The 16,240-nt window shown below is 38.5% G+C and overlaps 2 protein-coding genes and 1 long non-coding RNA gene across 4 annotated transcripts; all 3 read left to right on the forward strand.

Moving 5' to 3' along the window:
- Nucleotides 1-2,496: 2,496 nt before the first annotated feature.
- On the forward strand, nucleotides 2,497-4,112 carry LOC129169465 (uncharacterized). The gene is made up of 3 exons (XR_008566434.1): nucleotides 2,497-2,672; nucleotides 2,747-2,866; nucleotides 3,901-4,112. It is a non-coding gene; the product is annotated as an uncharacterized LOC129169465 (long non-coding RNA).
- An 809-nt stretch (nucleotides 4,113-4,921) lies between these two features.
- slc25a14 (solute carrier family 25 member 14) lies at nucleotides 4,922-11,384 on the forward strand. 2 transcript variants are annotated; one of them, XM_054756096.1, is made up of 8 exons: nucleotides 4,922-5,189; nucleotides 6,226-6,364; nucleotides 6,444-6,538; nucleotides 7,246-7,331; nucleotides 7,418-7,513; nucleotides 7,597-7,721; nucleotides 7,795-8,008; nucleotides 8,647-11,383. In XM_054756096.1, the coding sequence occupies exons 1-8, from the start codon at nucleotides 5,006-5,008 to the stop codon at nucleotides 8,686-8,688; spliced, it is 981 nt and encodes a 326-aa protein (XP_054612071.1). In that variant the 5' UTR covers nucleotides 4,922-5,005; the 3' UTR covers nucleotides 8,689-11,383. The 2 variants fall into 2 exon arrangements, with proteins under 2 accessions (XP_054612071.1, XP_054612072.1); XM_054756097.1 differs by lacking the exon at nucleotides 4,922-5,189 and adding an exon at nucleotides 5,270-6,092 and having other exon boundaries at nucleotides 8,647-11,384.
- Nucleotides 11,385-12,447: 1,063 nt separating this feature from the next.
- btg4 (B-cell translocation gene 4) lies at nucleotides 12,448-15,791 on the forward strand. The gene is made up of 4 exons (XM_054755436.1): nucleotides 12,448-12,895; nucleotides 13,679-13,816; nucleotides 15,199-15,484; nucleotides 15,570-15,791. Exons 1-4 carry the CDS (start codon nucleotides 12,723-12,725, stop codon nucleotides 15,789-15,791), a joined length of 819 nt encoding a protein of 272 aa, XP_054611411.1. The 5' UTR covers nucleotides 12,448-12,722.
- Nucleotides 15,792-16,240: the final 449 nt, after the last annotated feature.

Below are 16,240 nucleotides of genomic sequence, written 5' to 3' on the forward strand. Positions count from 1 at the left end.
GGCAGCGTTATCAATAGGTCTGTTGTGTCTCCTCCCACACACACACACACACACACACACACACACACCGATCGCCTTGTCGGTCACAACCCTCAGCTTGTAATCGGCTAAGTGAATTTATTAAATCCGTCTTTTTCCACCGGCTCCAGTGTAGTTCAATCATGAAGAAATACAGCTGTCTTGCTGGACTTCTTAGTTCAAGTCTAAGGGTGCTGCCTGCAGGCTGACTTTCTCCTCCCTCACCGTCTAAGGAGAGACATCTGGCGTCATGGACCATTTTCCACTCAGGTTCACACACAAACAGATTAGTTGATGATGCTTTTTCACAGCCTGCACACAAAACATCGCACGGCCCCACACCGCTCACTGAAAGCAGTCAAAGTGGAAGAAAAAAAAAACGTAATTATAATAAATAAATGTACAGAAAAATTGTAAATGAAACATTATGAAAATAATAATATGAATAACCAGTGTTTATGTGACTAGATTATATATTACTTTATTTGTTATACTATAATAATCTATACAGGAGGTATACTTTTTCTTGTAAATTTACAACAAATTACCACTTAATTCTCATATTTTCTCACTATTAAAATCCCAACTTTCATTTTTCATCTTTTGACTTTTTCTTGATACACTTCCTCCAACTTATACTAAATATCTTTCTTTACGTGTAGCCACAAATTTGCTGGCTTTTTGATATTTTACCCTCGTTTGACGTTGTCTTTATAGATTATAAGCTTTATTTTTTTATATTAAAATTTCAATCAAAATGTTTGTATACATTTAAGTATTGAAAAAGGTTCATATTGATTTTGTTTTGTCTTACTTTTTTAACAATTACAGTTTTACTCCTTTTGATAATGCAACTTTTTTTCCTTCTGGAAATTCCCGTTTCTTCTCTTCAAACAAAATGCTTTGGATATATTTCATTGTGCATGTATAGCTTCTTTGTTATACTAAGATCTAATCAAACTTTATTTATGAAGTGTTTTTCATACATTTAAATTTTTGTAAATACAGTAATCCCTCATTTATCATGGTTAATTGATCCAGTATTTTAGTTTAGTCAAAGCATAATAAACATGTTTACAACCTTCTAAATACGTTTTTAACATTATTAGAGGCCTCTAGAAATCAAATAACACCACAACAGTCACCTTTAAACTTGTATTACCCAATAGAGTAGACCTAATAAGAGAAAATAAGCCATTTAAGACATAAATTAGACTTGTGCCTGTGTGTGTGTAGTAATATGTGTTTCCTAGGGGAGGTGAGTGGCGCTCGGACAGGAAGTGATGTCAAGGGGTTCAGAGTTGAGTTTCAGCTTGCCGTGGTTTACGGCTGCAACGGTAGTTTGTGTTTTTATTAGGGATTTTTATTCAAGAATATTGTGCCTGTTGTGAGATAATTCAAACCTGCAATAAAAGCCTGTTGTTCTGGCGATCAAGTCTGGTGTCTCATCGAACATTTGAACAACATTACTGACATCTACTGACCGGGTTAGGATACTACATTCCATTCACAGTGTCTTTGAATATGTTTTCTGAATGCCTTATATTTGTATTTTAGTTCATTTTTATGCTTGAAAATGCTTCATTTAGGAAAAAAAAAAAGTCATAAAATTTTCTTAAATCTGCATATTTTTTGACTAATAATAAGCCGTATTCAACCACAAAATAGCATGGTTTATTATGTTTTTATATATTGTATTTTTTTTGGAAACCGCAAGAAACAGCTTTTTTTTGTTACATATATTAAATGTAGTCTTCAAATATTTTAAGATTGTTTTTCATTTTGCTTTATTCTCTTAAAAATACAGCTTTACTCTTAATATTAGGCTTTTTAAAATAAACTTTTCTTTCTTCTCTTTTAATAATTTTTCCTTGATACATTTTTCTCAAAATTAGACTTATTTTTTAAAAATATTTTACATTTAAAGTAAAAAAAACGTAGTATTCACATATTTTAATATTGTTTTTATTTTGTTTTTTTTAATATAATATGCGACAGCTTTACTCTTAATATTAGGCCTATTTTTCTCCCAAAATTCCAACTTAATTTTCTTAATATTACGCAATTCTTCTCTTCATTTAAAGTTTCTTCTTGTACTATTATGACCTTTTTTTGTCATAGTCACAACTTCATTCTTGCAATGTGACAATCATTTTCTCTTAGCTACTGTATTTTTGTGATTTTTTTTGTTTGTAACGTTGCACTTTTTTCAGAATTAGGACTTTATTCGTATAATAGTACATCTTTCATTCTCAGAAACATGACACTTTGCGTGTTCAAACTAAACTAAAAACAAATCGATCCCGTCTTTATCGTCTTTACTATACTTTTAATGACATCATTTGTGCTTCAGGCGTATAGCCGCACCTTTTTCTGGGCGCCTTCTCACCGGAAAGGGGGTCGTCCCTGCTCCCCCTTCTCTTCTGCCTCGATCCATGACCCAACAAACCAAAATAGCCCTGACTGATTTCACACAATGTCGGAATGTTATTCATCGCTGCTGGACCTTTCGGGACCTTTTGAAAGCGCCGTGTCAGCAGTTTTTGTGCCCAGTGGTGGTTGCACTATGAGGGGTCCTGTTTACACCTGTACCACCTCCTTCCTGGGGACGCCAAGGCCAAGATCCTGAAGATTTTTTTTCCTTGATCAGAAAGGTGATGAATTCATGGGCATGTTTAGGGTTCACGTTGCTTTCCATTGATAGTGTGTGTGTGTGTGTGTGTTACAGGTTAAAGATGCCATTAAAGAGGCGACTGCTGTCCGTGTTGTTGTACTGTGTTCACCGTGTGGCCTCGCTCTTCTGCCTGCACCCAAAGCACAACAAGAACTGCCTCTCTGGGGGAACCCGGTGAGACAACGTTTTTTAGATCTTGCCAAGAATGGGCAACCTGCAGAACCGTGGGCCACATACGGCACGGTGGGAGCATTTGGTGCGGCCCGTCTTACCAGTGTAAAAACTAAATAATATACAAGAGGAAGCCCAAAATATTTAGGCCATAAATGCTCATAATAGGTCATAAGATCAAATAAATAAATAGTAAAAATAAGGACAAAAAATAATTGATATATTATTTTAAAAAAAGTCCAAGTAAATCAATAATCCAGATACATTTAAGAAATATTGTAGTTAAAAAAATAAAACATTAGTAGTGATAATAAATCAAGGAGATTAAAAAAAATGTTAGAAAAATGGTTTAAAAATACTAAATAAAAAAAATGTACAAAATACATAACATATGTAAAAACAAAAACCATGCACCTACAATTAAAAAAATTTAAAACTATTGTTAACTGAATACATTTCATACTGTATCTTAACATTATGTTTTTAAAAAATAGATATTTATATATTTAAATATTCATAATGCATTATATACATTTTTTAAGTGTATTAGAATCATTAGATGTGAAAGCAGGAAATAAAAAAGGTCAAGCAAATAAATAAATAAAAATAAATACAATTAGAAAAATCATGTTTAAAAAAAAAAGGTAAAAAATAAGGTAAAAATTATTTTTCAAAAATGAAAATAAATAATACAAATTATTCTAAGAAATAAGGTAAACAAGTTGTTAAAAAAAATACATTAATAGTAAGAATAAATCAATGAAAATACATTTTTAAAAATAAGTTAACAAATTCATTTAAAAAAAAATACTCAAAATAAATAGTACAAAATGCATGTTTTTTAAAAAGTTGCTAATCACATAACCCAGAAGTGTGTCTAAAACTTTAATGCTTGTTTTAATGACAAATTACAGTTGTTATCCTTAGAATGCTAAAATAATATGGTATTATCAACTTTTTTACCTCCCTTATGTCCATACAGTATTTGCCTATCTGGCACCTACAGCACATCACTTGTTTGCTCTACGTTGCCATAGGAATCTGGTGTCCGTCATCCAGCAGCTTGCCCAGAGGGCCACTCGGCTGATGCGGACCATTCTGTGATCCACCCCTCCGTCACCCATAGCACCCTCAAAGCTACTGGACTACTACTACTACTATTCCACCAAATTGGAACAATTCCATTATGATTATTCTCATTTACTGGCATTATTTGCGTGAATGAAATTAAACTAAGTAATTTATGCTATGCTTTCTTTGTGTAGTACCATCTGTTTTCATTCATAAAATAAAAAGTTCCCGACTATAGAAAGGAAGGCCTGTAGTCAGGAACTTTATTTTGAAACGTGTTCTTTCAGTCGCCTCACAAGTGCCCACACTTCACTTCGTTTTTTCTTACACTAATCCTAATTATTATTTAATCAAATACAACTGTCCGCATATTTTCGCCATCACTACTTTGAGTTTTAATCAATGAGCCGGCTGTTTTCAAGTCGATGGATTTTAATTTGAAGCCTAACCGGAAAAGCCAACCTGACCACATCCGCTGCACTTGACATTAGCTTAAATGGGTACTCGGTAGCTAACAACGGCGGCGAAAAAAAAAAGTTTTCGCTTAGTCGGAGTTAATCCTCAATGCTTTTTAAGCCATGGGAAACCACATATAGTAGCAGTTTGTGGATTATATCGACTCTCTCAGGTATGTTGCTATTTTGTTGTTTGTCTCAGGAAGTAAACTACATACTCTTGAACCAACAGACTAGTAGTAATCCCCCTAAGTGCTAGCTTGCTAGCCGTTAGCCAATATGAGACAGCGGCTTTGAGCAAACTATGACCATCTTGTCTTAAAATTCTAGCCATACAGAAATGTAAATATATATATGTATAGCTAATAGATATCTGAGGACACAATAAACTTATTTTAATTCGCGTTATATTCGCCGCTAACGGACTGTTCGCCCAGCAGCCTATAGATGACTTAAACGTTTAAATTGACAGCCCTCGCAGCCAATAGCAGCAAAGCAACAAATGTGACGACATTTTGCGTCACTTTCCGGCCGCAGTATGCTTCGGATGCTGATGTTGAGGGAGCGTCTCTGATAGCAGCAGGCGTATTATTGTCATCATCACCATCAAAGCTTGATGTTTTCCGACATGTTCTGTCGCCTGATATCGCAGCGCTGCTTGGACCTCTGCCTGGGCGGTCTGCTGCTCTTTTTGGCCAGGCTGCAGCAGGTGGAGGCAGCCGCCGCCGCTGCGGAGATGACCAACTTGAACTGGAAGCCCTTCATCTACGGAGGGATGGCCTCGATTGTCGCAGAATTCGGTAGGTGGTGCACCACTAGGGACATAACCTTTTATATGCATTACTGCAGTGCAATGCAATCTGAAGGTTGTTACATCATTACGTGGTGTCCTATAGTGAGTTTTATGTTTCATTTAAGTGAAATTGGGTTCAGTTGATTGTCTGTGATTGCAAGACTACGAGGCTTTTATCCTCATGTTCACTGGCTTCCACTTAAGCAGAAGAGTTGTTTGTAGCTGCAGCTAACAATTAAAGTGTTATGTATGTCAATAAATGTACAATTCACTTATAATCTACACATTCAAGTGTAAATGCTGCCTCCCCCACCCCCACATTAAACATATCACTGTCAAAAGATGTTCCTACAGCATGTATAATGCTTTGCAGCCCTGTCGCTATCGTGGAATAGTGTTTAGAAGACATTATGTACACAAGACATGACTTACTCTGTTCTGTGGCAACTTTGACGCAGTGGTCATTCTTCCTTGTTTTGTGTACTGGCGGAATAACATTCTTTTTCAAAATGCGTTTATACCGTACTTTCAAGCCAAATGCTTCTTGTAAAGGTGTTCCTTCGAAGAAGTCATCAGTGAAATGATCACTGCAAAGGACAGAACTCGAGGTGGCCGTCCATCTGTCTCTCCTTTTCTGCACTTGCTTCGTCCATTGTTAAACCTTCCTCTTTTGGAAAAGAAAACATACTTACAGTATCACTTGAATACTATTAACATCCAGCAGCAACGCAACATTTTGGCATGTTTATATTTTCATGAAAAATATGCTGAACCAATTGGACGATCCACCTCGAGAAGCATTTGTTTACTCAGCTTTAGCTGAGAGCTGTTACCACGATGTTGTCACTTCCAGAAATGAGGCTGAACTGCGAGAGCTAACTCATCATGGCAGGCGCCACAAACTATAAATGTAATTTTTGAAAATTCACTGTTTGCATTCAAAAATCGAACATTTTAGAACATAATTACAAACAATATATAATGTATTTAAGCTATGAATGAATCATTGACACTTTAATTAACTGTATGCATTCCACTGGTAGGCACTTTCCCCATAGATCTAACAAAGACGCGGCTACAGGTCCAGGGTCAGTCCCAGTACACAGAGGTCCGCTACAGAGGCATGTTTCACGCCCTCTTCAGGATTGGCAAGGAGGAGGGCATCCGGGCGCTCTACTCCGGGTAAATCTCAGCACATGAATGTGTGTGAAACCACCAGCAACCTATATGTGGCCTAAATGTTTCTTTCTTCGCGTGGCAGAATTTCACCTGCGCTTTTGAGACAAGCTTCTTACGGCACAATCAAGATCGGAACCTATAACTCTCTCAAGAGGCTTTTTGTCAGTCATCCAGAAGGTGGGTGACACTCGCCATAGTTCATTGAACATATTTTCCTGCCTTTTTTCCACCATTTTGCTGTTGTGTATGAATGGCACCGACACGAAATGGGGAGATAACAGGTCTGTCTTGTACCAGAGGCGGGACGCCACCTGTGTGAAAGTGTAACCTGCTGTGCCGGGGTCCGGGGAGTGAAGTTTTAACATTTGTCGCTTTCAACAAGTACTGTCTGATTGCAGGACGTCGTGTTGCTGTGTGAAAGCGCACAAAGTTCTGGCAATATCACACTTCATTGGGTTCTGTGAAAAAGGCACTTGTGAATAAATGCTGTATGGACTGCAAAGAGGCTACTACCTACAAAGGAGAAACATTGTCAAGACGAATTTAAACTCTCACTCTGTGTCAAAACGTGTTGCATACGGTGTAAAAGGGTCTGTTGTCTGGTTTTTACAAAGTGTTACCTCCACCTTCATCCTAGTTTTTGCTGTTCCCACCTCCTCCTTTCTTGTCCTCCTACTCCCCTCCATATGTAATGTCCAGTCAGTGTTTATACGCTAGATGATAGCAACAATGCAGTGGATCGATATAGGATCACAAACGGTGAAGTCAGTGAATAAAGTTGTTTGGTTGTGTTTATCCAAAGAGTAGTAGCATATTTTGGAAATGTGTTTTGCGAGTTCATGAATGAATGAATGACTAATTCATATATTTGACTTTCCTGGCAGATGAGACCATGGTCATCAATGTCTTCTGTGGCGTCGTCTCCGGCGTCCTGTCGTCGTCGCTGGCCAACCCCACTGACGTCCTGAAGGCACGATTCTTTGACAAATACACTAAGTAGTCAAAAGTGTCACACCTACAGGACGTTACAAGTTCCAATTGTTTGTTTTGCTCCAGATCCGAATGCAGGCGCAGGGCAGTCTCCTCCAAGGCAGCATGATGTCCAACTTCATCAACATCTACCAGACGGAAGGCACAAGAGGCCTGTGGCGAGTGAGTGTCTTATCAGTGTGTCCATGGTCTTTTTTTGGGGGGGGGCTCTCAACTTAATTGTTTTGTCTCCTCCTCTTCCTCAGGGCGTCATCCCCACAGCGCAGCGAGCTGCCATCGTCGTCGGGGTTGAACTTCCCGTCTATGACATCACAAAGAAGCACCTCCTCAGATCTGGCGCCATGGGAGACACCATTTTGACACATTTTATGTAAGCTCATTGTCTATAGTTGGCTTTTATTATCAGTTTTACTTTCATCTCATTCACTTCTGCATGTACGCAGTTCAAGTTTCACATGCGGCCTGGCGGGGGCGCTGGCCTCCAACCCCGTGGACGTGGTCCGCACCCGGATGATGAACCAGCGAGTGCTGTCGGGAGCACCCATGTACAAAGGCACTTTGGACGGAGTGATGCAGACGTGGAGGAACGAAGGATTCTTTGCTCTCTACAAGGGCTTCTGGCCTAACTGGCTGCGATTGGGGCCTTGGAACATCATTGTATCCTTTTTAAAGATGATGTGTTTTGTGTTGTCTACAGAACTTTGTAGCAGGAGTGGCGCATGGGTCAAGGAAGAATCCATTACATTTTGGTGCAGATCTAGATAAAGGTGCAGCTCCAGGAATGTATTTTCACGTTGTTTGCTGTTGTAGTTGACGTGCATTGGAGGCCACGTCGTGCAGCAGCTGTGTCCCAATGCTGGGGCTGCACTCTTTGCATCACATGAGTGAGGCTTATATACTTATACAGTTTCCCTTGCGTGCAAACCATGCAAGGCGATGTGTTACGTTTTGTTGCAGTTTGGTAGTTATTATGCTAAAACAGCAGCGAAAGGACACGAGCACACAAGAGCAAATAAAGTGCAAAAAAATGTGGGGTTCTGTAACTGCTAGGTAGCCTTACTAAGAAATGTTGTTAAGGTACCAGCAATGTTTATTGTGGCAGTAGAAACACAGTGGTTAATGCCGCCATATTGAAATATCTTGACGTTTGAGCAGTTGGTACCCACTTTGTAATACTTGTACATATCAGCACCTCCTACAGGGCTGGTGTGGAACAGTATCACTCGTCCAGTGCTTATATTGGATCTCATTATACCATAGATGTGCTTTGTTTGTTTCCTTTACCCAAACTTTAGTTCTTCATCACCTTTGAGCAACTGAAGAAGCTCCCATTTTAACTGGACCCGAGAAGCAAGACAGCACTGGTCAGTCGGGACTGTGTCGGGCCATGAAGTGCAGTGGTGACGCAGCAGCAGCAGCAGCAGCAGCAGCAGCAGAAGAAGAAGAAGAAGAAGCAGCAGCATCACCGGCACCACACTGTTTTACCAGCAACTCAACACAGCATCGCCTGCTTACAAGCCTCACATTGTTTTCTTTTTGTTTGCTATGTTCTATTTATTTATTGTGACTTATTGTTGTTTTCATACAGTCGTGAGCACTGAGACCAGGCAGCTACTTTGTAGTTTAGAAGCACCGTGGAGTAGGTGAGTGGAACCTTAACCTCAGGCAAAACGTCTTGTTAATCTGCAGAAATCCTGACCACATGGACGCTTAATTCATGGATGAGGAAATAGGGAAGTGCTTCAAATGACAAGCTGACTGTTACAAGGCAGCTCATCAACACTCCACATGAATCCAAAGATGTGATCTTTGAAACAAGGAGGTGCCAAACCGTTACAGTCTTTACATTTTAATAATATTTCCACAGTATTGACCCTATTCGTGCCAGGAGAGGCTTTAAAAAAGAAGAAGCGGGCTGCTGTGATATCATTAACATTGCACAAGCAAGCTCAGAATGCTGAATGTACAGTATATTTACTGATAGAAATCCTCAACTTGTTCGCAGTTTAGTTTTTCATCGTGTTGGATAGTATTACGTACGTGGATTTCATCCTTTGATTAATAGGAGATTCTTAAACTTGCCATACGCATGAACGTCCTTATGATGTGTCCTCCGCTGCTTTATCTAAAGATGGATTCAGTTTCAGAGGCTATTGTTCACTTGCTGACTTTGCATCTCTCCAACAGACCAAACTGAATTCCAGTGATTGCAGTTTATGGGAGATGACAAAAGAAAATGCGACCAAAGCTGCCAATCAGTCAAAGATAACGCTGCTAACGTCCCATCTTGTCTTTCGTGAGATGACCATACATTGGTCCCTTTTGGTGCAACTTTTCGTCTTTGGTGACAGAAAAGACAAGTGTCCAAACATGTCAGTCTCTAGCAGGCGCCCCACTTGTTCCCCTTTTGTGTTGCTGTCCAATGAAAGCATGCACTGGTATTGTTTGGTTGGTCAGGTAAAATTTTAAAACATGTAATAAATTTGCAGGTACGGTTCAGCAGATTTTACCATAGAAATGAATGGAAATAGAAAATAATCCATTCTAGGGTCCAACTGTTGCCATTTTGAAACATTTAACATTCTTTACTGTCTTACAGTGTAAAAAGAAGTTAACCACCGTCCATATTCAAACGTACAAACCGTTAACACTCTTACGTACGCACTTTTATGAACAAATGAGGTTGCAATAAGAGTTATGTTGGTGGTTTTTTTGTTGCATTAATTGTACATGAATTATGTCAAGCGTAAAAAGAAGTTAACCGTTCTTTAAGCCTTTGATGCTTGCTGAGCTGAGCTCCAGTGAGGTGCACTGAGAGCTTGCAAGATGTACAGAAATCTCACACAATATGCCATCTTTGGGGGAACATTTCTACCCAAAATCTACCAAAAAGGAAAATAAGACATCAGTGTTCACATCTTGAAATGCTTTTGTTGCTCTTCATTGGATGGCGACAGTTTGTTGTTTTGCCAGATCAGGAAAACCAAGGCTGTCTAACTACATTTCTTCACTGGTTTTGATGGAGTTAAGTTGTTTTGGAGTGTTTTTTTGCACACCAACTATATCCTGGCAGCACTTTAAAGCTCAGACAAACCAATACTTGCTGTGTTGCTGTTGTGTATTTGTGTGTATTTCCTTGTCGTCACATTGTCTCTCAAGTCTCCACACATTTTTTTGAAGCTTCTATGAGAAGCATTTTGTATGCGGTTCTATTTATTTTGACATTTTCTTGGCTGATGTATTTTTGGCCTCTTTGTCGAGTGAACACAAACGATGGATGCTGCTTTCGGTTTTCCTCTGTGTGTGCGTGTTTATATTTATTGCAGTTTCCTCACTCTGTCACCATTCCTTATTCCCTTCATTGATTTATTTTTTTTTACAATTCTGTTTTTATTTTTGATTGTAGCTAATGTACCTTTTCCCTTGGTCATGTCAAACAAAATCATGAAGTGAAAATCCACTATAGGTCATCAGTGAAATGATTCATGTAAAAGGTCAAAAAGGCAGCAAATAATCAGTGGGAAGTGAGCACATGTTCTCTTGACCTCCAGTGATCAGCTTTCTTTTGTGCTGCTTGTACATCTCAGCTTGTGTTTTATGGTGGAGGTTTGGAATGGAGATTGTTGGGGTTTTTCCTTCCCCTCTTAAAACAGTCACAGAATGGCTTAAATTAAATTGTTGTACACAAAATAATAATTTAAAAAAATACGATGGATCCAGTGATTTTTTTCTGTGTTTATGTCCTGAAAAGGATCAAACAAACTTAATTATGAGTTTAAAAAACATTGAAGGATAGAAAAACGGTTTATTCTGTATGAAATTATTTTAAATATGCTAAATGTGTAGTTTTGTTTATTTTATCATTATTGTATTATATTTAAAAATAACGTAATGTGTTTAAATGTAATGTAAAAAAAAAACATTTAAAAGGTATACTGTATTAACGATAATATTAAAAAGTGCAAAATGATGTTTGTAAATGTATGGTAGCTGTTGGAACAAAGGACCTCCTCTTATTCATGATATTTAAAAAACATGAAAAAGTATATACTGTATTAAAAATATTAAATTACTAAATTATGTATGTTGTTTTATGATTGTAAATATATTTTAAAAATACTTAAAATATGAAAAAGTATATCTGTATAAGTATTTAAAACACTAAATGATATACTGTATTTTAATTTAAAGATATATGTATTTATTATATTTAAGAATATAACAATAGCTTTAAAAATAAAATACTGTTCATCATATTCTTTCATCATTTTGTTGAGAATTTTAAACTTGATTGTATTAATTATATAAAAAATATTTTTAAAGTATCTAATTTTAACAAATATATTAAAATCTATATACACTCTAAATTATTTTAAAAATACTAAATCATGTACATAAATATATTTGTATGTATTTTATTCATAAAACGTATATACTGTATACTAAATTATGTATTTTTATTTGTATTTAATACTGATTATAAGTATACAGTTATATTGGGGGAAAAATAACAAAATAACACCAATAAATGTAAGAAAAATAATACAAAATGTACCGGATGATGATTTTCCTTTTTCATAATTATGTTCATAGTAGTTATTTTTAACGCAAGATTTGATCTCAATGCTGTACTCTAAGATAACTCATTTTTATACAAAAATATATGATGGGTGTTCATTTACATTCCAAACAAAAAAATTGAATTATTTAGACATTTATTATTTAGAAATTACCCCCCCCCCGGCACACACACACACTTTTTTTGCAAATGTTGTACTGAATTGAAAGCGATTTTAGTGCTTCGACAGGCAAAAGTGGCCATATCGTCCAGGTGCTATTGGAAGTCATTCTACAAAATGGCCGGCAGGGGGCTAGTTGCCAGGCTAGTTGCCAGGCTAGCTGCTGGCCAGTGAAAGTCACTTTTTTTCAACAATAAATCATGTTGTGCCACATGCATAAAAAGATGTAAAATTGTTATGAAGGCAGATGCTGTAATGATTGTACTTTTAACCCAAATAAATCCCTTTTTTTGGTTAGTAACCAGTTAGCCCCGCCCACTGCCACCATTATTAAGTCAAGTGGGTTCGGGTGTGTTTGCTGACTTGGTTAAAGTGATGCGTCTTATTAGTGTGATGCATCAACACTTATTTTAAGCACACGCACACTTTAAAAATGAGATATTTATTATTGGTTTAGAACAAGAAAGCTGACTTCTTTATCGAGATCCAGCAGCAAATATGTTTGCTTAACTTTCTGTTTGTTACTTTTACTCGTTTTTTTTTTCATCAGTAGGATCACCCTACGTGTTTTTGTTGTTGTTTTAATTCTTTGTGCAGATGTTTTAGCTGTGAAGTTCACCGACTTGACCGTCATGAAGGAGGAAATCGCCGCCGCTGTGTTTTTCGTGGCCCGCTTGGTTAAACGATACGGCTGCCTGGATAACGACAGCCGAGAACGCTTTGCCGCCGCGCTCACGTCTGCTTTGTTTGAGAGCTACAAAAGCCACTGGCACCCGAACACACCGACCAAAGGGCAAGCCTACAGGTCTGTAGGCCTCCAAAATGTTGCCTTCACTTGCTTTTCTGGTGTGTTGTAAATTGGACAACTATTACAATTAGTGTGTAATTGAGTTGCAGGTCTGTTTTAAACATTTTCTGACTAAATTAAAGGTCAAATATTTTTCTGCAATTAACTTAAAACACAATGTTGCTTTCTTGTGTGGTGGAAATGGCTAAAAATGTGTTTGGAAAAGCTTTTTATGAATGTAGGCAAGCTAATGTTTGTGTTCTGTCAACTAGCCAGCTACTGTTAGTCTTTAAACACAAATATTGTAAATTAGAATAAGCTGAAGGAGTCCGATGAGATTTTTGTGACAATTTCAAACATTTTTTTTTCATTATTGGTTAAAATGGATAACATTTTTTCCTAAAGTCTCTTTTTGAATGTAGGTAAGCGTGTGTGTGTGTAATGCTTTGTAAATACTGTGTAAAGTGTATTTTATTTTTTTCAATGATTGTAAACTGATTAAAGGTAGTCTTGTTTCAAATTGTCTATTTTAAACAATGTTGCTTCCTTGTTTGGCTAAAATGTTTGTCTTAAAATGGTAGGTATGCTAACGCGTTAGTCAGTGAGGCTTGCTTTTTTTCTTGTACACAAAACGGTAAATCCATAAATTGAAGGTAGGTCTCAAATGGCTTATTTTGATTAATTTTCAGTTTTGAAGTGTTGCCTCTTGTTTGGTAAAATAGCTATTTGCTTAGATTTTGAGTGCATTGTGTACTTGTCTCAATGTTCTTGTTTATGAATTAAGTTTTTGTGTTTTCCCAGGTGTCTACGTATGAACCGCGTGCGACTACAAGACCCCGTGTTGCAAGAGGCGTGCGACAGGAGCGCGGTTCGCTACGAGGACCTGGGCCTGCCTCAAGAACTGACCTTGTGGGTTGACCCTGGCGAGGTTTCATGCAGGTCAGAATACTTCTACTTTTTTTTTGGACATTTAATTATTTGTCTTGACAAGGGTGCTGCATTTCTAATATAAAGATCCTCATGACAAGCGCCACCTACTGGCCTAATTTTGAACTGGTCTTGGCATTAGGCTTTTTGGTGACTACAGTGGAACCTCGGTTCATGTGTTTTTCAGTTATGTCAAACATTTACACCGCAATTTTGCCTTTTTGCATGCGTTTTCCAGTTAACGTACAATACGGTGCGTGTTATGCTAATACCCGGAGTCAAACTGTTCATCGCAAAACAGCCTTCCTTGTTAGCATCCATTAGCTAGATAAACAAAATGGCAATCGGAAGTCGCAACGTTGGGTCGCCAGTCTGTCATCGACGGTTGACTCAACGAAAACTCACTCACGCCTTGTGATGTTTTAGTCATCAAAGAGCCATGTTTAGCGAGTCAGCCTTGTTATCCTGCAAAGTTTGGTCAACAAAATAATTTTGTCATATTTGACAAAAGTGTTACATGCATAAAACAATTCTAAATCCATATTGAACAGTAAATGACGAATGAAAGGGATACGTGAGCATTTAAGGTTATTTTCATTGACAGCATTTTGAATTGTTTTGTTTAGGCAGACCTGGAATGAAATGACGCTAACCAAGGTTCCACCGTATCAGGTCCCTACATTTATTTAAATATAGTAACTTTAGTATTTGAGCCTACAACAAGGTCAAAAATTAAATCTCGAATTTTGATGAATTTAGAGAAATTGGGTTGGAAGTGTTTGATGAAACTGTAATTGACCAAAGCCACCACTAGGTAGAGCCGCTAGACTCATTTCGTACTCGGAACATGAACATTTTGGCTTTCCGTTAACCAATTTTTGTAGCATATATTGAGCAACTTTTTGCACTTCCATGACTATGCTACCTAAAACTTTACGTCTACCGTATTGGTAGTTTTACGATGCAACGTCATTAAGTGGAACTTTGTTCAAAACAAATCGGAGATGGAACATGCGGTTTTGTGTTGCAGCTCCAAAGGTGCGACGTATTGTGCGAGTTACGCCCGATTGATTAACATTTGAATTAAAGGTTTTTAATCTTGTAAATCGGGTAGTGCGTAGGACTGGTGTGTCGCACAACTTTGATCTCGCAAAGTTAAGACTTCCCTGAACTTTTTTTTCCTGTTTTGCATTTGTATACGACTCTTTTGCATTTTTTTTTTTTTTTTTTGGTACAACTAAAATGGGAAGTGGTTTTTTTTTGGGGGGGGGGGGTTGGACAACAATTTCCAAGGCACTACTGCCATCAACGGGACTGGCACGGAAGAGCAACAAGCCAGTTGGTGTGGATGACAGTTTATTGGCTGTTGTATACAAGAGTTCCACTGCCGGCAGGTATGGCGAACACAGCGCCCCCTTCTGCATCTCCACGGTGGACGGCTGCGGTCGGCGGGCGGACGGCGAGTTTTCCCGCCGTGTCCATGACGCAGTGGAGCGAGCCAGCTTGGACGTGCCCTCGGGGAGCTCGTCAGATGAGGAGGAAGATGGTGGTGGTGGCGGCGGCGGCGACAGCAGCATGAGCAGCAGCAGCAGCGGCAGCGTCCTGTCTGCTCTGTGCCACCCTGCCAACCCTGAACCCATGACCATCCCCACAGTCAACAACCCCAATAGTGTCTACCGGGTAGGGTCCCAATCCACGGACTTTTGTCTCACGATTTGTTCTGATTTTTTCCCCCCCACACTGCTTTTTTTCTTTTGGTCTTTAGTTCAGCGAGTTTGGTCTCGGCGCCCCTAAGACGTGGCTCACGTACCCCAAGAGGAAGGCCTTCTGCGGGGATGCTTTCCAGCCTCATGCCCCTCCCCAACCTCCCGGAGGTCCTGCACAGCAGATCTCTGGCCAGAAAGGCTTAAAGTCCTACCGGGCCACGTTCACGTTCACTGGCCCCCGTGTGGACAAGTACCACTGGGTCAGCACTTCCCGATCCTAGAACCCACTACAAATCAGACGCAGACTACAGACTTGACAGTCGGGGTGGGGGGGGGTCATCTTTAAAGGATAAGTTTATTACATGCATGATTTAAAGTTTTGCTCTGTTTTAACGTCTTGACATAAGTGTTTTTAAATAATTCTAAATGTTTTTAAACTCGCACCTGTGAATAAAGTAACATTGAACTGTGGCTGAAAAGAAATAAAGAACGCGTCTAATCTCCACATTGTTTTGTTTTGTTGGTTTTTTTTTCCATCATAATGCAAATACAAATCTGTTCCAGGGTCAAACTGTCTGTAGCATACATTCGTATGCTGTGAGGTTGCGGAGTCACGACCGTGTTGTGCTGTCTTGCACGCGTGATTACATCATCTGTTAAGTCTTGTGAACGCTGTCGTCCATGCATACTTGGATTACAACACTGTCCCCATCATAAAACTGCACCGGAC

This window comes from Dunckerocampus dactyliophorus, chromosome 16 (assembly GCF_027744805.1).
Source record: "Dunckerocampus dactyliophorus isolate RoL2022-P2 chromosome 16, RoL_Ddac_1.1, whole genome shotgun sequence".
Taxonomy (NCBI): domain Eukaryota; kingdom Metazoa; phylum Chordata; class Actinopteri; order Syngnathiformes; family Syngnathidae; genus Dunckerocampus; species Dunckerocampus dactyliophorus.

Excerpts from the sequence above, each read along its gene's own strand:
- slc25a14 (XM_054756096.1), top strand. The coding sequence starts at position 5,006 with ATGTTTTCCGACATGTTCTGTCGCCTGATATCGCAGCGCTGCTTGGAC. Across the intron at positions 5,190-6,225 it reads CTCGATTGTCGCAGAATTCG|GCACTTTCCCCATAGATCTA; the intron begins GTAGGTGGTGCA and ends TTCCACTGGTAG. Across the intron at positions 7,332-7,417 it reads ACCCCACTGACGTCCTGAAG|ATCCGAATGCAGGCGCAGGG; the intron begins GCACGATTCTTT and ends GTTTTGCTCCAG.
- btg4 (XM_054755436.1), top strand. The coding sequence starts at position 12,723 with ATGAAGGAGGAAATCGCCGCCGCTGTGTTTTTCGTGGCCCGCTTGGTT. Across the intron at positions 13,817-15,198 it reads CCTGGCGAGGTTTCATGCAG|GTATGGCGAACACAGCGCCC; the intron begins GTCAGAATACTT and ends CACTGCCGGCAG. Across the intron at positions 15,485-15,569 it reads ACCCCAATAGTGTCTACCGG|TTCAGCGAGTTTGGTCTCGG; the intron begins GTAGGGTCCCAA and ends TTTGGTCTTTAG.